The 26,197-nt window shown below is 41.9% G+C and overlaps 1 protein-coding gene across 1 annotated transcript in view; it reads right to left on the bottom strand.

The window, feature by feature from the left end:
- The window catches only part of LOC122808351 (organic solute transporter subunit alpha-like), a 187,600-nt gene that overhangs the window by 3,234 nt on the left and 158,169 nt on the right, over positions 1-26,197 (bottom strand). Inside the window, exon 5 of the mRNA XM_044079317.1 lies at positions 6,330-6,582. Coding sequence (XP_043935252.1) covers positions 6,330-6,582 — 253 coding nt within the window. The remainder of the gene's footprint in view (positions 1-6,329; positions 6,583-26,197) is intronic.

Raw genomic sequence — 26,197 nt, 5'->3', positions numbered from 1 at the left:
ATGCACCTACTTTTATACTGTATTTATATACTGTGTACTAAACTACACTGTTATACTGCAATTGCATGCTACACTGTGCCTGCAAAATCAAATTTTCTTGTTGTTTCAATGTTTAGCAAGCTTTTTGGTTGCTTCCGCTGTTTGTTAAGTATGTACTGGTATTTTTTCACTGTTTTAAAGCTATCTGTTCTGCCTGCTCTGTTTTTTTTTCCATCAAGCAGTACTTTATTAACTTATCTGTTAACTGTTTAAATCATTCTTTAGAGCTTTCTGTCTGATTTTCTGCTGTTTTAAACATTTTCTTCTCTTCTTCACAAACATGGTTAACCAACATTGTAATAACAACAAAGTTGTATCTGCTATATTCCTGGATCTCTCCAAAGCATTTGCTATGGCTTCTCACCCTATACTATTAGATACTGTAAATTCTTTAGCTTTTAACAGTAACACTATTGCTTGGTTTGAGAATTATCTATCAAACCGACAACTAGCTGTCCAGTGGCAAGGAGTTCTATCCCCACTACTCCCAACCACCATTGGTGTACCTCAAGGTTCCATATTGGGTCCACTGCTCTTTTCTATCTTCACTAATAACCTCCACACCTCCACCCTGCAGGCCTCATTAATACAGTATGCAGATGATTCCACCCTAATCTGCTCCGCCTCATCTCTTTCCACCCTACACCAGCTAACCCAAGAATCCTTTGCCTTATTTGAAAAGTGGATCACTAATATTCAACTCATCTTAAATCCAAACAAAACAAAATTACCTCTATTCACCCCAAACAAAGCAAAAACATCTCCACTTTCCTTTTCTATCATCTCAGATAATGGTACTGTCATTTTACCCTCCCTCCACACCAAGCTCCTTGGTGTTGAAATAGATAACAACCTCCATTTTGACATCCATATCTCTCAAACCATAAAAAGGTGCACAAAAATGGGTTCCCTATACAGACATAAAAACTATCAGATCAGGCTAAGGTCACCCTAGCTCAGACTCACCTTCTTTCCACACTAATGTATGCAGCCCCAATTCTCACTTATATTAGGAAATCTGACCTAGACAAACTTGACTCTTGTTACAACAAAATCGCCAAGTTTGCTAATAATTCCCCATTTCGAACCCATCACTGCATACCTTTTAAACAGCTTCAGTGGCTTGAGCTCCCACAGCTACTAACCTATCACCAACTTGTCATAGCTTACAAAAACCTAAAACAACCCAACAAAACTCCCGCTCTTAGGCAATTGCTGACTATCTACACACCAAATCATCCACTCTGCTCTGCCAGCAAATCACTTCTCTCTATCTCACCAGCTAACAACACAGCAGGCAAAGCTCTATTTTCACATAGTATAGCAAAAACCTGGAACAATCCCCCTCCATCTGTGACTTCTGCATCAAATACCATACAATTCAAAAACTCCCTGAAGTCCCAGCTTATAAATTCTTGGCTCTGTCCATATGTCACATAATTCTAAAACTTGTTACTTCTACACTTTCTCTCTTACTCTCATAGGACATGCCTTTAGGAAACATACTTGGTACAAATGCTATCCCTTAGAATATATGAACCTGTTGTAATCTCTGTCTGTTTTTTTTTTACAACAAACAGATTGTACATATGTAAATACTGCTGTTTTGAATTGCCTATACTGTTTTTCTTCTCTCACTAGAATACTACTTGTATAACAACATTTTTTAACACTATGTATAATAACAGTATTGTTGCTATTTTATGTTTATGAATTTATGTGGAGCTTTTCTCACCGGGCCTCCGCTGTAAATGGATCTTGTCCAGTCGGACCATCCCGGTTAACAAAAGAAAAATAAAATAAATAAACAAATTTTTTCAGTGTCTCACTGCTATTATGCTGCTGTGTTAAATATGATCTAGTGTTTCCCGCTGAAACTAGGGTAGCTAGTAGCTGTAGCATAGTCCAGTTCCAAGCCTGCTGCTTCTGGAACTGTTTGTAGTGGTTTGTTTGTTCTGAGCACGTTTTCCTGGCAATCTTGGATTGGAAGGGGCCTATTTACACTTTTGTAAGAGAATTGTGTTTGATTGGCACCTGACTAGTAAAGGGAAGCCAGTCTAGGGCTTGGAATAATCATCCTCATTGGACCTTTTGAATTTTTTAGAGTTTTTTTTCAAGCTTTAGCTTCTTGTATTTAGGCCCTGCATCTGAACAGGTTTTTGCTTGTTTGTTGTCGCAAATGCCACACAAGTTTGTGCCAAAGCTGGATAGTTAAATTCAACAAATTTTCCCTTAAAACCCAAGCAAAAATATCTATTCACTGAGCTCCTCTGTGATCGTTTCTGAAAAGCCGCCCCTAGTGACAACAGTTTTCAACTTAGCATTATGGACAGTTGGACTCCCCTTGTTTCTTCTGCCAACTTTGTTGACTTGAGTCTCTTGAGGCAGTGTAGCAACTGCCTCATGTACACAGACAACTCTCTACTAATAACACAGTCTAGTACAGAGTGCGAGAGATGTATTTACACCAAGAATCTAGAATCCATGCTGTCTCTCTCTCACTCAAAACAGTAACACGGAGAAGGTTGTCAACTCACCAGCCACTACATATTCACATAGTACCACTACTCATACACATACCACTACTCATAGCCATAGTATGCATCAGACATGTAAATCCGCAGATGCAGAGGTTCTCTTGAAAAACTTACTGAAACACCAGAGACCTCCAAAACACAAGTTTGCTACACCTAACACAGTCTCCACAGCACCCATGACACATAGCAACACCAAAATCTCACCCACCAAGCCAGTAAGGCATAACACTCAAAAAACAAGTTTCTTGTCTTTAGAGACTTAATAGTGAGACACACAGATATCCCACTCACCAGGCTGGACAAGGAGAAAGTCACAGTCAGCTGCCTGTTTGATGCCAGGATTCACCAAATCATGCATGCACTCAGGTCTCTCAGCAATAAGTACCGTTATGAATCTGTCATAGTTCATGTTAGTGTGAATGACCTGAGATGTACCCAACTGGACTATATAGGTTCATAGGTTCATAGGTTGGTACTGGGCTATCTGCCCGAAGGCATATATTAGCCCAGCCACATTGTGCGGTATTCACCACCCCTTTAGTAGTTCCCTAGACCCTTGTACTAGCAGCTAGTACCCTTGGCCCCTATCTAGTAGTGCTGTTGGTGTGATCCCCGGTGTGAACTTTCTGTTACCCATCCACTCATCAAGGTTCCTCTTGAAGAGTGATAGTGAGGGGCTCTGTCTTATGTAGATCGGGACCCTGTTCCGTAGTAAGGGAAATCTCTGCGAAGGGAATCTATCCCTCCAGCATGTTCTATTCATTGCTGTGTTGAGGTTTATATCCCTAGAGCATGTAGCTCGAGTAGATTTGGTTTTGCTAAGATGGAGCATGTTCAACAATTCTGGGTTGGACATGGCTCTGTACGTTAGACAGAGATCGCCTCTGATAAAGTGGTATGCAACAGAGAACAGTCTTAGCTTTTTCAATCGTGCTGCATAGGGCAACTGTTTGAGGCCAGTAATCCTCTTGGTTAGGTACCTTTGTGTGGTCTTCCCAGCTGCTGGAGATGTCTAGCCAGGTACATTCCAATTGGTGCATTGTACTCAATAATGGGTCTGATGAGGGAAGAGTAGAGGGGCACCACTACATCCTTAGATCTTCATGCGAACCCTTTCGTGATCAGATAGGTCACATAGAAGGATTTTCTAACCACTTTGGCAACATGGTTATCAAAGGAAAGCTGACTATCTACTTGGGTCCCTAGATCCCTTATTTCTTCTTCAGATTTCAGGGAATTACCTCCTATGTTGTAGTTTGTGGGTACTCTGTTTTTTCCAAAGGGGATTACTATGCATTTCTTTGCATTTAGCTTGAGACCATGGCTTTGACACCATGCATCAGTCTCATTTAGGCCCTTCTGGAGGATCTCCATGTCGGCCGGAGACTCTATTATAGCACCCAGTTTGCAGTCATCTGCAAACTTAGTCAGCCAAGTCATATGCAGAGAGACACGGTCAAGCTCTTTGAGTATGTGTTCCAGGCAGGTATGTCCCTAGCCTTGAGCATAATGCTTTCTCCAGTTTGTAAATAAGCATTTTATTTTACTATTATTTGAGAAGGGTTAATTCTGTTTGTAAGTTTTGTAAATTTTGTAGAGTTTTTCTCACTAGGCCTCTGCTGAAAATAGGTGTTTGCCCAGTCAGACTTTCCTGGTCTAGAAAATAAATAAATAGTTAAATAATTAAAAAATAAATAAATAAATAAATAAACAGACAGAAAGACATATATTTCACATAAGCTAATCCAGCACTATAAGAAAGAGAAAGGAATATGGAAAACAAGGTAAACCAGCAGCATGTTTTTAATTTAAAGGTATCTTGGATACAGAACTCTTGCCATTCTAGTACAGGTTCTGCAGCAACCTACTGGTATACAATGCCTTACATGAGAGGAGAAAGGAGTGTTCATAGATGTCAGTCAGTGGTAAAGCATTTCAGAGTGATGCAGAGTGGCAATAAGTTATGTTAAGATACTGAAGAAATTAATTCAATAGAAAAATTTAAGATGGCATGAGAAACAAGGCATAGAGGTGATGAAGCAGTAACAGAAGCCAAAAGATAAGTGAGGCAGCTGCTTTAAGATTTATCATTCTGACAGATTTATGAGACTTGTTGGGTTCCTTCTGTTAGCTTTATTTTTATTTTATTTACACTTTGTTGACAAGGTTAGTCTCACTAAAATAGTGGTCTCTTTTTCTGAGGAGACTTAAGGTGGTGTTCATACTGGAAATGGGAAATTTGGCCAGGGAACAGGGGGACTTCCACTACTCTTTTTGCTAAGTACCATGGGGTCTTTTACCTCCAACAGAGCTACCACCAGATTAGGCAGATGGGGCCTCAAAAGATAAGGAATGATGAATGAAGAACTTGAGTACTTTCCTATATTGCCTTGGATCAAAATATTGTAATTACTTTTTATGTTTGTGAGGTTGTGTGCAGATAGGATTTTATACATATATAATATATTTATTTTCAGATCTGCTGAAGTTTATCTAAACTTCAGAAGAGTGACACTAAAAAACAGCTGCAATAGATGAAAAAGAAAAATGTTGATACCCTTACATGTAAGCTCTGTGGCACAACTTTAACCATGCAAAGGAAAACTACTATCTGGGGACCAAACCTCCCTGCACCCACCCCTGCTAATTATATATACTAATTCTGAGATCACACTATACCAGAGAAAGGAGCATGTTTCCAAAATGTGTCAACAAAACAGATGTCAATGTGACATGAGAATTCTGATTAATAGAAGCATATACTTACTATATCACACAAACTGCTGAAAAGGATGCACACCTAAAATATGCAACCATAAAAAATGAAATACACAAAAATTCAAACAAAACACTTACAGTTTTATTAGAAATAAAATGTTCACAAGTGGAAAAAGCAGATCAGGTTTTGATTCCTCTAGAAGATATCCCTGTCCATCATTGCTCATATGCGCTAACACTAATCTTATCCCTAACACTAACCCTGCCCTTGCACCTTATCTTCCAAAAAACGTTTTCCCTAACAGTACCACTGTTCAGACAAATTTGGTCTGATGGAATTGTTAGTGTGTGTGTGTGTGTGTGTGTGTGTGTGTGTGTGTGTGTGTGTGTGTGTGTGTGTGTGTGTGTGTGTGTGTGTTGGTAATAGATCCTAATTCTAACTCTAACACTGCCCCTTCCGCCAACCCTAACCCTACACCTTACCTTAATAAAAACCTTCCTGCAATGCTGCCACTACACAAGACACATTTGGACACACAAGCGTTTACTAACAACACTACATCTATCCCCTTAACTAACCTTTACCCTAACAGTAAAATACACACACTAGCACACAAACTTACAACACCTATCCTTAACGTATCTCTAACCCTAACTCTAACTCACTAGCACATGCAGAAACACTTTAACACCTTTCGACTCCACTCACCTGTCTCAACAAAACACACCATAGACATTTAGAACATACAACTATTCATAGTCTATAGACATTAAACACTACCCCTAGGTCTGTATGTAATATTACTGTTTACTGCACAAATTCAATGGTGGAGAGTCTTATATCAAATTCATTGAAAAATACACATTTGTACTATTTTACTGAGTAATCTGAATATATGTAACACATGAACTTTGTTATTTTTGTTCATTTTTAAATCATCAATCTACAAGCTGAGCATTATTATTAGATGCTTAAATGGTTGTACCCTTGAAAGGCTGAAAGTCATAAAAGCAGATAGTTGCTGCAGTACTTACTCTGTGAGCGCATGATGATTGAGAATGGAGGTGAGCATGGAATGACATTTACTGCAGCCATTGTCTCCAGGATACCACTTTGTAGGCCGCAGAGTACCAGTATCACAATAATGCAGATAAATTTAGACCGTAATCCATAGCCAGTCAGGGCATTCTTTGTGGCCTTGTAGAAGAGCAGGTAGCCGTAGAAGGAACAAAAAGTGGACACACCAATGACAGCATTTATGTACACATTTGGGTCAGTGTAGTCAGCCTGTATAAAGAAACAGTGGATTATAAAAGCCAGGCAATGATTCCAGCTGCATTTAATTTAAAAAACTGCATGTAGATATTTTTCTACCTAAGCATTGTTAACTTTTACAACTGTTTAATTTCTTTTTCAGTAAATGATTAGTGATAGAGGTACCCTGCACCCATCTATACATATTAAAATTTTGTTAACAATGTCACAGTTATGGATTATTTGCAACTATGCTGAGATCAATTTTAATCAACAGTTAGGTGAAGAACATATTATCCCTAAAACTTAAATCACTAATATTGTGAAAAATGTTCATATCAGGAGAGAGCATAACTAAGATTCCTTTAAGACCAAAGAAAACCAAAAACTATTAAACATTTCCCCAGATTTACTAAACTTCCGTGCAGGACTAGCTTAGTCCTGCACGTAAGCGCCTGCTTAGGATTAGGACAGCAGCACACCATGCATATTAATAAGGCGCACTGCCCGAGCTCCTAGGCCTACACAGAGCGTGTACGAGTGCAGGAGGCGTGTCTGAGAGCAGAGCTCTCAGAATAAACATGCCCCTGTAATGTAGAACACTAGAAAGTGGTAAGAAATGAGAGAGACCGCTCATAGGTGTCCGCATATCCCCACCAACAGTCCCCCATGTGTACAACAGCAACAGTACATATAAATTAAATGAAGAAACCCTTTTATTTATTTTTTTTAAATCCGAGTACAGCTAACCGTAGGTGTGTGGGTGTGCCCATCGCTTAGCTATGGTTAAAGCAGCTTAAAAGGCTGAAGAGGATAACAAGGAAGATATATGCAAATTAAGCAGCACAGCAATAGTGTAGTGGGCAGAGCATTCACCTAACAAGCAGGCATTCCCGGTTCGAGTTCCACTGCAACACAGTCTGTTTTAAATGGTAAAGCATGTAATAACCAATATTTTTTTGCAAAACCCACTAGATAACATATATTTATGAAATGGAGTACTGCAGGAAATGCACATGTGAAGTGTCAGTGTCATAATGAATAAGGCACTAGTAAGCAGGTTTAAACACAAACAAGCAGCAGTAAGCATATGTAAGCAGTAGTAAGCATATTTAAGTGCGTTTGCACGGGACTAAGCACTGCCTACACAGATTAAGCAATTTAGAAGCTAACTGAATACAAAAAACTGTAACCAGAAGTTAGCAGTGTTTAGCTCCACGCAAACCCATGTACAGCTGCTTTAAAGTGCCTTAATCACTCTGTATCCAATGGCCCATGTTCTGGCCAGCAACAAAATAAACAGCCACTGCAAGGCATGAACCCATGACCCTATACACTACAGTCACAGAAGTTAACCACTAAGCCATCATAGCAGTACATAAGATTGAGGTTTCAACAAACAAATCTTCACCATAGGAAAATCAAACTGGACATGTAAAAGGAATTTATGTACAGTGTGATGTTGTATAACCTGCTACATAACATAAATACGTGAACTGGAGTACTGCAGTAAGGCCAGATATGAGCTGTTATTGTAATAAAGTGTTGAAGTCCCCAGGACCCCATACAGTGTACGTACACATGAATCATGGATACCAGACACATATATAAGATGTTTTGAATAATAAATCAATGCCAAAAGGAAAATATAATGCAAATGAAATATTAAGCAACGCTAAGCATTGCACAGTTCAGCTTAGTTGGTGTAAGCAATGTGTAGGCTGGCAAACTCAGTCTGCCCAGTGGTATACCCCGTTAAGCAATGCCAACATTAGGTAAGCAGGTATGCCCATAGCTTAGCCTTTTCAAAACCATCCAATCACAGGAAAGTATGAGAAATCGGGTGTATTTAAACCCCACAGGCGCAAATACTTCCCATAACTGGTTGAAGCTCCCTGCTGTAGGCAGAATGGCTGGAGTTTGGGGAGGCACTCGATTTAGAGCTCAGCGCTGGGCCACCCAGGAGTCCAGGTTCATGGTATGGCTCCTGGTAAAACACCATGAGTAGAAACTACTGCAGGGCCAGTACCAGGGCTCTCAGTATAAAGTGGAGGCCTTGGACAGTCTCGCCCATGACCTCACCAGTGCCACTGGTATCCTCAGGACTGGTGAGCAGGTCAGGCATCACCATGCTGACCTGAAGCGGCAGAGGGGGGATCTCTTGGAGCAGTGGATCCAAGAATCAAGGCAGATGACCGATGCCCCAGCACTGAGTAAGTACTCATTCTACTACATAGATAATGATTGCCTAGCTTGTGTATACTATAGATAGGTAATGGCTAAATATCATTGTATTTCTCTGACAGTTGCAGATGAGCGGGCTGCGGACCACTAAGCCCATGCTGCTAGGCTGAAAAGGCTGCATCGCAAGGCAGGTTAGTAATAATCTTGCATGTACTGTCATAACAAATAAATATAACAGCTCTAGAAAGTGTTGTACCAGTATAAAAATGTATTGTATATGGGATGTACTAAATAAACTAGACAATACGGCAGGAAGTCATATTGGTTATGTGGAAATAAAGGTGTAATATCTTGTGAATAAAAGTATAACACCTGGAGTGCTTGTGCATTCTGCTTTCATATGTTGTTGAAGTGCTGCATTCCATAAATAGTACTGTTGTATTAAGCATTGTTACCCACACTGTTGAACGCAGATAAAATGTGCAGGAAGTTCAGTATAACAATCTTGGAAGTCCCAAGAGGTCAGTCATATTGTACAACTGAGGGAGACTTAGAAAGAAAACATTGGAATGCTTCACACCAATTCCCTGATAGTACAGTCTACTGTGATGTCAACTGTAATATTTTTACCACACACAGCAATCTCAGGAGTGGTAGTAAGTTGTATGCATAATCATACCCCACAACTGTACAGAGTTTGTGAGAATGTTCAGATAGAAAGCTGTATGCATAATTAGATCCAACTACTCTACAGAATCTGCTTGAATGTTCAGATAGTAATCTGTATGCATAATCATAACCTTCAACTGTACAGACTGTGACAGAATGTTCAGGTAGTAAGCTGTATGCATAATCATACCCCTCAGCTGTTCTGATCTGTCCAGCATGTCCGGATAAATGGCTCAAATCTGCTGCCCGGTAACCTGTACCCCTGACAAATCAGTGTGATGATGCAAGAAATGTAGGCAGCTTTTAATGACATATAACTGATAGTCAGACCTGTACATAGTCAGAGAATGTATATGAAAACAAACCTGTCATTGTATAATCTCACCCAAAGTGTATGACAGCTATTCTCCAAATATGTCACATTAATACCTGCATCCTGTCAAGCCATGACCAGAGTGTATGCAATAACTGATTGTTAGGTATGTGCATAACATTAACATGGAATCTGGGAGTATGTGTAGAATTTGTCAGGTAGTGTTAACAAAGATTTTCTCCGCAGCTATAACAGGTAAGAAGTGTAGACTCTAGGTACAACACAGTTCACTTATATGCTTGTCTACAAGCATGGAATCTGGGAGTATGTGTGGAAATTGTCAGGTAGTGTTAACAATGATTTTCTCAACAGCTATACTAGTTAAGAGGTGTAAACTGTAGGTACAACACAGTTCACATATATACTTGTAGTAATTGGTTGTTTTGGACCATTTCTAGCTCTTTTGAAGTTCCCCGTTTAAAATCCGCATTTGCGCGGCTTTGCACGATTCTGGTTAAACAGGGTTAAACTTTTTCTGGTTCTGCCAAGTCTGCTCTTCAAATTTTCCCTTAGAAAGCTCTACTCTTAGAATAACCAGTCTACTCATTATATTATAAGCATAGTACTTGTTCTCAAAGCTTCTGTTCTAAGCAAGCACTCTCAAACTCAAGAAGCACTACATCCACCTACCACCCCAACCACTTCCCTTAAAGGCACAGCACTCTCTTATAATATTCTAGCATGTCGAGTGGTAGATTGCTAGCATCTTCTCCTGTTCAGCTGGTTAATCTGGGAATCTTGAGACAATGCTATAATTGTCTCATGTACACAGACAACCCTCTCCTCCTCCCAACAAACACAAATACATGTGAGAGATGCAACTATATAGCCAAACTGGAGGCTGAACTCTCTCAACTCAGGACTGGCAAGACCAGACAGGAGGAGAAGGTAATCACACACACAACAAACCCAGTCACATATAGACCTTCCCCAACTGCAAATCAAGCACATAATAACGCAAAAACATACTTGGAGGCTCTATTAAAAAACTTATCAAAACAACAGAGGCTCCCAAAGCAGACACCCAAAAATCCACCACCTCAAAACATAACACATGCAACACATACTTCAATAAATTGGTGTGTCAATAAATCACAGCCCTTAAAGCCAAACACTATGCCTGATACACTAGTGATAGGTGACTCTATAGTCAGACACACTGATGTCCCACTTACCAGGCTGAGCAAGGAGAGGGTAACGGTAAGCTGCCTATCGGGGGCTAGGATCTGCCATATAACACATGCACTCAGGTCACTCAAAAGCACGTACAAATATGACTCAGTCATTGTCCATGCTGGCGTGAATGACCTGAGACGTACCTCCTTGGACTACATGAAAAGAGACATAGAGGAGCTCTCTGATTATGTAGCCCAGGCTGGTATGACCCTGACCCTGAGCAGCATCCTGCCCTCACCAAGAATGATGCCACAATACAAAGACAAGATGATCAGCTTTAATAATTGGCTCAATTACTGGTGTCTTTCTAGGGGGATCCAATGTCTGTCTGCTTGGGATGACATGCTGGACAAGCCACGCTGCATGAGGGCGGCTTGCACCTGTCACCACTGGGCTTCCGGATATTAGCTAAGGCTCTTGCCACCCCCATAGTGCCTTTTTTAGGCAAGGCTCAAAAGGCGAACTCACCTCCTTAGAAAACAAAAATGAAAAAAAATTAAGGGTAATGCTGCTCAACGCCAGAAGTCTAAATCTCAAGATGCAGGCTCTCAAAGCACTCCTCAGTATGGAGAACATCGATGTCTGCGCTGTAACTGAGACCTGGTTCAAGGCTCCTGAGAGCACCCCAGTGCTACCAGGCTTTACCTCGTATCATGTTTTTCAGCCCCAAAACCCGGGCCGAACCACAAAGGGAGGGGGAGTGTCCATATTCATCAAGGATACCCACACCTCCAGGTTAGTGGCAACTCATGAAGCATCGGAGACCATCCAGGTGCAGCTAACAATAGGCAAAACTGCTATACAACTGGTTGCATGTTACAGACCACCCTCCCAATCTCAAGAACCCCACTCAGCCTTCCTGAAGACATTGGAAGATATGAATGTCTCACCAAATACCATCATATTGGGAGACTTCAACTACCCTAACATAGACTGGGTGCACTATTCTAGCCCTAACACCCAAGCCCAAAGGTTCCTGGAATTCATAAACTCAAATGCAATGGAACAGCTAGTCACCTCTCCCACAAGGGGGGATAATATACTAGACCTGATCATCACAAACATGGGGACAAAATGCTCCACACTGGAAGTATTCCCCTCACTGGTGAGATCTGACCACAAACTAATCACCCTGGATATACATTTACCACCACCACCCCCAGCACAAAAGACTACAGTGAGAAACTTCTCAAAAGCAGACTTTACACTTCTCAAGACTGAGATGGTATCATTTAAGCCCACAGGGCCAATGGAAACCACATCCCACAATGCTGAATCCTACACAAATGCTTTCTACGGACATCTCCAAGAATGCATGGATCGTGCAATCCCAAATAAAACCAAGACCCTCTCCACCAAAGGAAAGCGTCCTGTCTGGTGGACCCCAGCCATAAACAAATTGTATAACAAAAGAAGGAAGCTACTGCACGTCAGGGCAAAATCCCATAAAGGGAAGGCATCTCTGATCAGCACTAGTAGAAAGCTACGTTCTCTCATAAAAACATTCAAGGCCAACTTTGAGAGAAAAATCGCCAAGGACACTAAAGATAACCACAAGGCATTCTTCAGTTATGTTAGAAACCTGGGCGGAAACCCTCAGATATGCTCAGAGTTAGTACACAATGACAAAAAATTTACCGAACCCACAGATATTGCCAACATTCTGGCAGACAGGTTCAGTGCAAATTTCTCCCCTCCCTCACCTCCAAAAGAAGAAATACTCATCCCAGCTGAATGTAACTTCCCTGTCATCTCTGATGTCCAGGTGAGAACCGCCCTCAGCAAAGCAAAAAAACACAGCATCTATGGGACCTGATGGTATCCCCGGCTGCGTGATACGTGAACTCCAAGAGGAGCTAAACCCGCATATAAAAATGTTATTTAACCTTAGCCTTACTACAGAATATGTACCTGACCAGTGGCGTACAGCAACAGTGGTCCCACTCCACAAGGGAGGCTCCACTACAGACCCTGGGAACTACCGCCCCATAAGATTGACCAGCCTGGTTTGCAAAGCTATGGAAAGAATTATTATGGAACTCATAAACAATGACATTGGGGACCTACAGACACTTGATCCCACCCAGTTTGGCTTTGTAAAGGGCAGATCCTGCCTTTTGAACCTGGTTGACTTTTTCGAAACAGTCACTAGAGCCATTGATGAGGGCAAGGCAGTCCATACAGCCTACCTGGACTTGGCTAAAGCCTTCGACACAATACCCCACTCGGGGATCATAGATAAACTAAACAGCTTAAATGTAAATCCATATGTCACAAGATGGGTTGCAAACTGGCTAAAGAACAGAACCCATAAAGTCAAGATTGCGGGAGCCATGTCAGACTCAAAGCCAGTCACAAGTGGTGTCCCACAGGGCTCTGTCCTGGGACCCCTCTTGTTCGGCATTTACTTCTCAGATGTGAAAGCAAACATGGGAGGGTTGTGGCTGACAAAGTTCGCAGATGACTGCAAACTAGGTCCCATAGTCGATACACCAGCTGACAAATACATCCTACAGAAAGGCCTCACCAAAACGGACAACTGGTGCCGGAATCATGGCCTTAAACTGAATGCCAAGAAATGTATAGTCATCTCCTTTGGGAAAAACAAAGTACCCACAAATTATCACATAGACAGTAACCCACTGAGTACCGAAAAAGTAATCAGAGACCTGGGGACCCAAGTTGATAGTGACCTCTCATTTGATACCCACATTGCCAAAGTGGTTAGAAAGACTTTCTACCTTGCCCACCTTATCATGAAGGGGTTCACATCCAGATCAAAGGAGGTCATCGTGTCCCTGTACTCCTCCCTTAAGGCCAATGATTGAGTACAATGCCCCATTTGGTATGTACCTCACCCGGCACTTACAACAGCCGGAGAGACCCCAGAAGTACCTCACCAAGAGGATCAAGGGTCTCCAACATATGTCATATGCTGCCAGGCTAAAGAAACTCCAGCTCTATTCAGTAGCATACCACCTGCTCAGAGGTGATCTGTGCCTGACGTACAAGGCCATGTCCAACCAGGAATTGATGGACATGCTCCATCTCAAAAAATCCAAATCCATAAGAACCACGAGAGCCAAAGATTTAAACCTCAGTACAAACATGAATAGAACATGCTGGAGGGACAGATTCATAACTCAGAGGCTTCCCATACTCTGGAACAAAATCCCAGTCCATGTTAGGCAGAGCCCCTCACTGACTCTCTTCAAGAGAAATCTTGACGAGTGGATGGGAGATCGTAGGTTTACCCCGGGGGTCACCCCTGTGTCACTACCTGACAGAGGCACAGTAAACTAATTTTAATAAGTAAGGGGGTCTTCAATGTGTCACTACTAGACAAAGGCACAGTATTCTAAATTTATTCTATACACCTTAGTACCACTACATGGGGTGGCGAAAGCCACATCTCTAGGGCTAGGCTTGCAAATGCCCCAGGGCAGATAGCCTAGTACTAAACTATGAAACTATGAAACTATGAAACAAGCATGGAATCTGGGAGTATGTGTAGAAATCGTCAGGTAGTGTTAACAATGATTTTCTCAACAGCTATTACAGGTAAGAGGTGTAGACTATCCGTAAGACACAGTCCACGTATATACTAATCTACAAACATACCATTGTACAAAGTAAAGACATTGGGTAGTGTAATAATACATGTAAGGGACAGATCACTGCAGGTGACTAAGAAAGTTGTGAAAACTACAGGGAAATATTAGTTGTTAATTGACCTCTCTCTCTCACCCCCACCATATGTGCTACAAAAACCTAATTACACACCTCGATGGGTATGTGTACACTCCAAACTTTTATTGGGACATATGTCCTATTGGTTTATATATATTCACATTTGGTTCTATGCATGTGCTATGTTAAAATACTCCCATAATGGTGGCCTGTTGCCATCAATGAAACCTGCATGCTGTTGTAATTGCCACTGTTGTTGCAAATATGCATGTGCTCTGCTCGCTGTGCAACTGTTGTAAATCTGGTGTCGTCAGTTAATGCAAATACCTATGCATGCTGTTATAACTAATCCTGAATGCTGTTGACTGTTACTAACTGATATCTTTCTTAAAACTGCAACACCATAGCTCGCATGGGAAGGCCGGTCCCAGCGGACCCACCTGTCCCACCTTAGCTGGCCATGGCACTGGGCACCAGCACATCTGGGGCCTAGCCTGGAACCTCCTCCTCCATTGGTCCTGCACCACCTTCAGGTGGAACCCCTGCAGGGGATAGGGTTCAGCCCTCCCCTGGGAGTATGGGCGGAGAGGTACCTGTCACCCGCCATCAGGTCAAGGTTGTGGTGTGTAGCGAACTCGACAAGGAGATCTGAAACAAGCTACACCAGCTTGAGGGCTATGTGGCACAATTAGAGGGTGAGCCTGCCCCTCCTACACAGCCCCCAGCACAGCCACCTTTGAGGCCGTGAAGGTGTAGTGGTGACTGCCCATGGGTGGGGACCTAAGTCCCACTGTTTCCATCTGGGGGCTCATGAGCTTGCGACTTCCAATCACCCCTCCCTGTCCAAGGTGTTTACCCCCCACGTGTCATATACCACCCTTTTATGCGTCGTTTGTCTTGTCTGTTAACCTACCCAACCTACCTCCCCAAATATACCTACTACCCCTCCCCAACATCCCACTCTCACCTGAATAAAACAAAAAAGGCAATCTGTTCCCACAAAAAAATCTCGCCCCATACATCGCTGTCCATTTTGCACACGTGTCCACTGGACACATGTAATCCAGTCTAATTGGCATCTCAACTTATTATTGTTCTCACCCCCACCCAAGGGTTTGAGTGCCCAAATCTACCTCCAAATTCAGTGTATATGCACAGCTGTTGTGTAGAAGAAATGGGCAGCTATGGACCTTCCCTACACCCTTCCTGCACATCCCTGGCTATTTTCCCTACTGTCTTTCCCTGTTTGTGCCCCTTTTTTCATCACTTTCCTATCAACCCCCTTTTTTTTTTTTTTAAAGAAATTAGCAGGGGGGTAAGCAGGAGTAAGCACATTTCAGCAGCAGTAAGCAAACATGCGCAAACCCGCTTACAACTTCTTTATAGTGCCTTAATCACTCTGTAGCTACCTGCCCGTGTTCTGCCCAGCAAGAAAATAAACAGCCTCAGCAAGGCTCAAACCCAGGACCCTGCACACCATAGACAAAGTGATTTACCACTAAGCAATGCCAGATATACATAATTCTGATGTTTTCACAAACATATCATCCAGCCCAGTCATGCAACAGTACAGAGAATGTATACCAATATGTAGAAGTATGTGTGTGTGTGTACATATATTAATATCTAAACAGATACAGCATATCTATATATGTATATATATATATATATATATATATATATATATATATATTAGAAATATATACATATAAATGAATATATATGAACATATATACATGCAAATGCCTACATTGACACACATATATGTCTACACCTATACATCTACATATACACAGCAAGTTACATATATGTATACAGATATATATCTCTGTAGGTATATACGGACATAGTTATATATATGCAAGCAGCTATATATATATATATATATATATATATATATATATATATATATATATGTGTGTGTGTATATATGGCCATACATCTGTAGATAGCAATGGTAGATTAACAGAAACATATATGTCCACATGCACCATTAATGGGGTTGAGAGGCCCCAAGCAATATACGTCTTGTATGAATTGGCATACCCCCCCCCCCCACAGCCAAACACGTCCGCCCTGCAGTACACTACCAAGCATTGCAGATTCCATAACCAGGACCTGACACAACATGGGCACATGATGTTAACAGTACTACATCTCACCTGTATGATGTCAGGCTGGTATTGATAACATATCATGCTGTATAGTCTGGCTCACATAGGCAATGTGAAATGTAAAAGCTATCAACATCCTCAGGATACATATACACAGACACATATATGCAGATACAGATATACACACACATATATATATATATATATATATATATATATATATATATATATATATATACACATATACATATATATATATATATATATATATATATATATATATATACATACACATATACATGTGACTACACATATACATGTAGAGATATGTACAGTAAGATACTTATGTAGTAGGTGCACACAATATGGTACAGCCACTATGCCTACAGTTAACATCCTAACAACTGGACACTGGATGAGCCACCCATACAAATGACATTCGTTGCCTGCAACATATACCCACAGAGAGGTCATAGGATAAACACCACACACAAGTTTGCAGAAATGGAATACCTTGATTTGTGCACTATTACAGATTCATATGCCATGTCATATAGCTGTTCAGACACTGACATCCATGTCAGCAGAGTAATGCAACTGTGAAACAGTTATACTAGTACAGTAGTCTGGAAAGGTCCACAACTGTTGCTGTCTAGGCCAAGCCCTTCAAATCGTACAATAGTAAAGACAGACTCGACCACAGGATACCACACAACCAACAGTAAGTGCTGCAGTTGTATAGTCCAGCAGCCTCTATCTACACTCTGTACACAATCACTAGGTGGTAAAGACTTCAGTTGAACAAATGGGATGTTACTGTTACATAACAAGGCATAACTGACACCATCACAGGCACATTGGCAAATAGAACAGTCTGTATGGCAGGAGGCAGTAGGCCTGCAGTAACCCACTTTATGTAAATAATGTCAAGATAGGTGACATGTATGGTACTGTACATACAGATACCTTAAGGCAGCTCACCCCTGATACCCCCACATTATGTAACAGCCTAGGTTATGTATGGTGCATCTCCCCTAGACTCAGTAATACAGGGCCATATACCACTGTTACATACACTGGCCTCTGGGGTGCATATGGGCACTCATGTACTCTGTTGGTGAAGCCCAAACATATATGGCCTCAGTCCCACCGTATGTGTGGGGGATACAACAGCAGTGGAATGCTGGCAGGCATGGCAGTATGGTATACATATATGTGCATATGTATCTCTATCTGTATATGTGTAGACATATACTGCTCTGTATATGTATATATCTAGAGCATGTTTGTGTCACACACCTACCAGCACAGGGTATCAAACCCCTGATGACAATGTAGTACTGTCACATTTCTTTGCAGTTATTGGATGCACCACATAAGTTACATGTTGTGGAGCCCTCAGAACATATATGTGATGATGAGTGAAATCTGCAACACGGATATGGTAGCAATACGGTAGGTGTAGTACACGTGTCTGTCCGCATGAACAGGTACAAGCATTAACACAGCCACATTATCACAGGGATGCACACACATTGACACATTTGGCAGAGCCAGGAATGTAACTCATCACTAGTGAGATTGCCACAACACATTACTGTGCAGGTATCACATGCACCACAGGGGTCATACAGAGGTGATATTGGCAAAGGGTATGGGGAGGTGTCTGACATCAGACAGCATGCTTCAGTATGCCAATGGGGGTTGAAGTGAGTGTGGATGTGATCATATGCTTCATATAACACACACACACAAACACACAGGGTGCCAGTACTAACACACATGGGTGCATTTCTGCATGGGTGTGCGGTGGTCGACTGTGCCAGACGGCTATACAAGGCTAGGTAATGAGTATGCCTTGGCAGCAGGCCACATGACAATGATCTGCATTGTGGCTCAGGGCTATAGTTTCTGCATTTGCCCACACAAGTGGGTATTGTATCCCCCATCCAGTCACCTGGGTGACTATTGTGTGTGGCCAATGCCGTGCATCGCTTGCCATGCATGTGTTCCTTAGTCCATGACATGGACTTTGACTGGAATGTGCACACCTCCAACATCCATGTACAGTGACATTTGGAATTGTACCTGGGGTGTCTGGCCCATGTTGTGTGCACAGATTATCATCAGATGTGCCAGTCTTGGCCACCTGTGGTGGGAAATGTTAATGGACAGCAGGTTTACCCTGCACCTCCATTGATAGCAAGCTAACAGCATTCCCTGGTGTCAGTGGCATCTGTCCATACAGGGCATGTTTTCAGGCATGGTATGTCCTTTGTGGGTCACATGTGATGGCACCACAGGTGTTGCAGGTGTCCAGTTGAGAACATGGGGAAGGTGCACCATCTGCATGTACATGCCTTATGGACAGATGGACAAGGTGCCATGCCCTCTATAGTGCACTGCAATCACTCCATAGTTACTATCAGTGGCCAATATACAGGGTACTACCCACATATTGGCTGTTGCCTAGGAATGTGTGTGTGTGCATGAGACATGGGTTGAGAGTGTACTCTGGGTAATTTTGGGGTTGCCAATTGTGATTGCCTGGCCTGTATGTCACGTATGGGTATGAATTTGCACCCTAGCCTCTCGGCTATTTCACATCTGTTATCCCCGTGCGGTGGACATTGTGATATATACTAGGGCCACCATATAAGAAATTTGCAAAAACCACTTCACATTGGGCACAGGTGTCACACACTCACACCCACCTCCACACAGGATATTTGTTACTAACACACACACACACAAACACACACACACACACACACACACACACACACACACACACACACACACACACACACACACACACACACACACACACACCTGTCATGTCTGGGAGTAGAACCCCTACCTAATTAGTTTAATACATTAAAGCAGTACTCAGTTATAGTACGCGCCATGGAGATTACTGGAGTACTCTTTCCCCAAAGGTGTATATCACATTGGATGACATCAGCAGGCTTTCCAAAGCAGGCCATTTAACATGTACTGAGTATGACAAGCCTAAAATGTATTGTTCCCTACACAGACATTGAAACACAAACAAAACATCCACAACCAACATGTGTGGGTATAGAACCCCTAACAGAGGTCTATATCACACTACAGCATGGAGCTGTTATAGGACGCACCATAGGGATTACTGGAGAACTCTTTCCCCAAAGGTGTATTTCACAATGAATGGCATCGGCAGGATTGACAAAGTAGGGCATTTGACATGTACTGAGTGTGACTAGCCTAAAAATCATTGCTCCCTACACAGACATTGAAACACACACAAAACATCCACAACTGACATGTGTGGGTATAGAAGCCCTAACAGAGGTCTATATCACACTACAGCAGTACGCAGGTATGGCACGTGCTACGGAGATTACTGGGCTACATCCTTCCCAGAGGTGTATTTCTAGGTGGATGACATTAGCAGCCTTGCCAAAGTGGAGCATATGAATTGTATGGAGTGTGACTACCCTAAAAGCATTGCTCTCTACACAGACACACACACACACACACACACACACACAGTTGCCAAGGCTGGGGTTAAAACTCCTACCTAACTAGTTTAGCACACTACAGCAGTACACAGTTATAGGACATGCTACAGAGATTACTGGGATACAACCTTCCCAGGGATGGATTTCTAGGTGAATGACATCAGTAGCCTTACCAAAGTAGAGCATTTCAATTGCAGGGAGTGTGACCACCCTAAAAAGCATTGCACTCTACACAGACAGAGTCAGACAGACACACATGCAAACACACACACACACACACACACACACACAGTTGCGAAGGTTGGGGTTAGAACTCCTACCTAACTTGTTTATCACACTACAGCAGTACGCACTTATAGGATACACTACGGAGATTACTGGGCTAAAACCTCCCCAGAGGTGTATTTCTAGGTGGATGACTTCAGCAGCCTTACCAAAGTAGTGCATTTAAATTGTAGGGGGTGTGACTACCCTAAAATGCATTGCCTTATACACAGACAAAGACAGACTAACACACACACACACACACACACACACACACACACACACACACACACACACACACACACACACACACACACACACACACACACACACAGTTGTACACCTACAGGTAGCATGCTGTCTCTGAAGGGTATCTGTCACTCATTTGGCATGGACTGTTACTACATTTCTGCATAGGATGAGGAGGCACACCTGACTATTTCTACATTTCTACACAGGATTGTGGGGGGGGGGGGGCACACCTGACTGTTACTATATTTCTACATAGGATGGGGGGCACACCTGACTATTTCTACATTTCTACATATGATTGGAGGACAAGCCTGACTGTGACATTTCTTCATTGGATGGGGGGCACACCTGACACTTGTACACATTTGCTAGGAATGTACTGGTATGTCAGGTACTCCATTTCAGTCTGTAGTCTTACCTATTGTGCTGACTAGAGGCATACCAGTGTACTACAGATCTTAGCTTTTAATTACCAACATATTAGTTTCTGACTTCCTACCCTTCAGAACTGACTTCCCACTGCCTGACCTGCTGTAGTCTGTCTGCGTAGGCCTGGGGGGGAGGTTACCCATATGTGTCATTCAGAGGCCATAGCACAGCCTTTGTTTGTGTTTGTCTACACCTGTCCTGCTGGCTGTGACTGTTGTTGGGTATGTGCCCCCCCTCCCAACTGGCATATGTGAGCCACTTACCTTGTGGGTGTCCTAGTATTGAGAGTGGTGCTGCAGGACTGCCTATGTCGGATGCACATAGTACACTCCCTACACATGGTTAGGCACAGGTAGTGTAATGTTTGGCATTCCTTTTACTGTATGTGAGAGTCAGAGAGAGGTGTTATTCCCTGTGTCCCTCCTGTGTCAGTGTATGTGCTATACGCTGCCTCTTTGCCAAGACCAGGGCATACTGGGCACGCCTCCTTCTGCTTACTGGGGCAGGCTCAGGTTGTTCCTCCTCCAAGTCAGTCTGTGCCTGTGCAGGCCTTGGTAATGGTGGGGAGCTGTGTGGCCCTGACCCGTGCTGTTCTTGCTGTAGCTGTTTCTGCAGGATCATACTGTGTAGCATGGCACATACAAGGACAATTTGGGTACACGTAGCTGGTGAGTACTGTAAGGCTCCACCAGATGTGTCCAGGCACCGGAACCATGACTTGAGCATCCCAAACACACACCCTCTACTATAATTCTGGTCTGTGCGTGTACATTATTACGGAGTTCTTGTTTGGGTGTGTGTGTGCATTTCTGATAGGTGTCATCAGCCACGACTCCAATGCGTATCCAGCATCCCCCACTAGGTTACCGTCAGGGATGTCTCCACTGGCAAATCTCTGGTACAGCTGCATCATATGCCAGATGTGGGAATCGTGATAGCTTCCAAGGCAGCCAGCACAGACATTCATTATTATGCCTTGGGCATCGCACATGACCTGACAGTTGATGGAGTGGAAGCCCTTGAGGCTGATGTAGACCCTACCCTGCTCACCAGGTGGTGCTTTGATGCATATGTGCGTGCAGTCTATAGCACCCACTACCTCAGGTTATTCTGCTATTTGGTGGAACAGTTGCATATTGCTGGCCAACGCCTCACAGGTGTTGGGGAAATATATGTGCACACCGACATGTGCTGACATGGCACCCAGGAACTGATGGAGTACCCTGGATGCTGATGCCTGTGAAATCCCCATCATATCCCCAGTTAGCCTTTGGAAGGTACCTGTAGCTACTATTCTTAGGCCTACACATACCTTGGTATCCACTGGGATGGGTTCCCCTCTGTTATTTCTGTGTGTGAGGCATGCCGGCACAGCTCAACAATTTGCTGTAGGAGGTCTCTGTCCACCGTATAGTACTCCATTATCTCCAGCTCATGTAGCCCCTGGTAGGTTACCCTGGGTCTGTACATTCTTCTCCATCTCCTCACTGTGGGTTGGTGGACAGCATTCATATCATCACCAACCTCAGCCTCTTACATAAGTTGTTGTATGATAGCTATTGCAGCCCCTATAATTTTGCTGTAGTGAGTGTTAAAAGTCCCCCGCTTGTTTACACCGGTGGTGTAGAGTGTGGGAAAAACCAGAGGGGAAGGTGTTTGCATAGTTTATAGTAGTGTTCTGGGCTGGGCTGGTCTGCTGCCTGTGTAATTGGCTGATTCTGATACATTTCACCTGCCAGCTAAGCTAGTTCTCCTTGATTACCTTCCTACTGCTGTTTTTCCTTCCCATTGCCTTCCTGTTTAAGCCCATGTGAGCGCTGTGCAGAGAACTCAAATGTGCACACTGCTGCTATTTCCTGGTTTAACCTCTTTTTTCTTCCTGTAAAACCCAGTGTGCGGTGCGCACACCAGCTTAGGCTTTGTAATGAGTGCTAAGCAGGTTTAGACACACCCCCTAGCTTAGCTGTGCTAAGCTAGGAGCAAACCCGAGCCACAGGGCTCCAATCCGCTTACAGTATGCCTGACACACACCCCCATGATGTCACCTAACTCCTAAGCTTGCACCAAGCTATTCATACTCTTACACTGTTGGGACCTGACTCACATGCTGGGGAAAACTGGGATTCACTATCCTTCCCCTCATTTGCATAGGATTACCTGCTAATGCACAGTTACATGTCTCAGACTGAGCCTCCCCCCCTTAGCAACCACTACTCACTGGCCAGGTTGTCTTCTGCCTGCCATTGACTTGCATGGCAGAATACTGATTTTAGTTAGACTGCTTATTTTAGTTTTATTTTATTATTTTCCCCTCGATCCCATTTGCACGCCACTGCCCTACGCTTAAACAGCTGAAATCGGCTAAAAAAAATAAAAGATGGTTTTGGTATTTTTTTTTTTTGCAATGCCAATGGCCTTTTACTTGGCCATTTGCATGCTTACTACGTGATATCTAGCCTTTATTTGGGGCTGTCACAGCTCCATTTTGGATTTTGCAGAAATGTACTCGGTTACTAACCGAGTACATTTCTGCAGATAGCACTAGTCTTGCACGGACTGTTGCAAGCTTCCTGGATTGCAAAATCACCTCATTTGCATAGATTTCTCCTGCAAATGGGGTGATTTGCATACCAGGGCTTAGTCTGTGCAGGATTAGTGCAGGAACGCTCGTGCATGCCCCTGCAGGCTGTTCCTGGATCACACAGTAGACATATTGCCTGCTTGAACTCCTGCACCGATCTTGCACTCCGTGCAAGCTTTTGAGAATCCGGGGGATTATCAGAATTATTATTATTATATAGTAGCAGATGAATGTTTTGAAACAGAAGAAATGAGAATAGATAGAAGAACTCAAAGGTGGTTTCTTTTTTTTAAATATCAGTTTTCATTATGGTCATGCATATTTCAAAAGTATGGAAGTATCTACAAACACAAATATATTGAATGTGTCCTTATACATAAATTTAATGCATACTAGTTTGGCAGTGGAAGATGTTACTTATGTATTAAAATAAAATAAAAAATGAGTTTATATTATTTGGTAAGATGGCAGTGGAAAGGACTTAAATGTGTAATCAGATTGATGTTATATTTATATAGTGCATTACCCCAGTTTGGCAGCATTCTGCTCCCTGAGGACATGCATCTCTTTTCTTGAATTTGCTCTAATTCACAGCTGATCATAATGGATTGCAGTGCGGGGTACATTTCCATAATCCTCAAGCAATGATGCTGTACCGTGTAGGAAAAAAAAGAAAGGCTTCTTTTCCAGTATTTTATGTTCTACCAGTAAGTCCACTAATATAACATTTTAGAATTTAAGAGGGTGAATAAGGAATTAATTCTGAAGTACTTATGAATGTTTCAGCAAACAGGTGTTATTTTATTGCTGTTTGCATTTAAAATCTGATTGGTATACCGGTCTTTAAATCTTTCATACTGACTTAATTAGTGCATGCCCTATCTCTTTTTATTTGCTCTTTTAATTTAAGTATCACTATAAAAGTATATTTATGTTAGTAAAATCTTTAAAGGCATTTAGCCAAGGTGCTAGTTTTGCTGTTTTTAAACTTGTCTAATGAAGAAGTCTTTGGCTCCTTAACAAGGGTTGTCAATGGTTTTGTGATATGTGTTAATTGTCATTGTGCTTTTTATAGTAACTATTCTATTCCGTAAATAAGCTTGTGCATTTTATTTAAAATCACGTTTCAAGCTGAAGGTAAAACTTTCTTTGAACATGTTCAAAAGGTGTAATAAAGTTACGTTGAAAATTTAGTATAGAAATATTGAAAAAAAAGCATAAGTTAATTCTACATTTTCAAAGTGGAGTTGCTGAAAGATTCATAACTTTGATATTTTTTTACTCTTCTGGCTGCAGTTTTGCTACATTGTCATGTCTTGGTAGTACCTCACGGATGTGGTTCTTTGTCTCAAAGCCAATAGTGTTCAACAAAGACAAATGACTTTTCATGTTCAAAGTCAGTTCCTCTTGTAAATCCAGATGTAAGCATTTAAAACATTGTTTAACCCTACAAATTTTGTAATCTTGAAAAATATTTTGTATGATAAATTAACTACTTCACAACTACAAGTTTTATAGGCTGATGAAAGTGAAAGATGAAATCAATGTCCAGTTTACTTCAGCATATCTGAGGTTTATCATAATCTTGAATTACTTCTAGGCCTGAATGCATATGATGCAATAGTTATGACTATTTTTTCTTTCATGGATGACACAATGACACAGCAACAAAAGGAAAGCAATAATTCTAAATTGCCTTTACCTGTGCTTGAAAATAAAGTCCTCTTTTTAGTTCTGTTAAGTATGTAAATTCTGAAGTGGTTATTATTCAGCACGAAGGCATAGCAATTTGGTCATAATCAGGTACACAAACATAAACGGTTTGAAACCATTTTTTCAAAATATTAATCCAAATTGCTACTTTATGAAATTCAGTTTAATTGTTATTACACAGTTCATTCCCACACAGTAATTTCACGCACAGCACAGAAAATTATGTTTTAGGATGGGATTCTACAGTGAATGGGACATATATCAGGGCCCACCAATTACATGTTGAAGATGTAGCCCAAAATGGTAACATGGCAGTGAAGTTAGTTTTTGTTGAAACTCATTTATCCAGAAAAAAAGTGATAAATAATCATAATAATTATAATACCCATTAAAAACTCTGAACAGAGAATCCTCAAAGGAAAGCTGGGCTGCGCCTGCAAATGGACTTATATGATCAGTGTACTACCTCGGTAAACAAACAAAATAAATAAAATAAGTAAAGCAACATCAATATTATGTCAAGCCGCTACCATCTCCTAAAAATGAGAATATTACTGGTTGGGGAAAGGAGGGAATCCTGAAGTTCTGAATGTTCCTGGTGGGGATTCTGCTGTAGTAAAATTGTGTGAGGATAAGGCAAGAATGAGAATTTTTTTCTACAGTGAAAAAAGGAAAAAATATGCATAATATTTTTCTTTTA

The sequence above is a fragment of the Protopterus annectens genome, chromosome 8.part0 (assembly GCF_019279795.1).
Source record: "Protopterus annectens isolate FY-2018-M chromosome 8.part0, PAN1.0, whole genome shotgun sequence".
In the NCBI taxonomy this organism is placed as follows: Eukaryota; Metazoa; Chordata; order Ceratodontiformes; family Protopteridae; genus Protopterus; species Protopterus annectens.
This window is presented reverse-complemented; position numbering and strand designations above follow the sequence as displayed.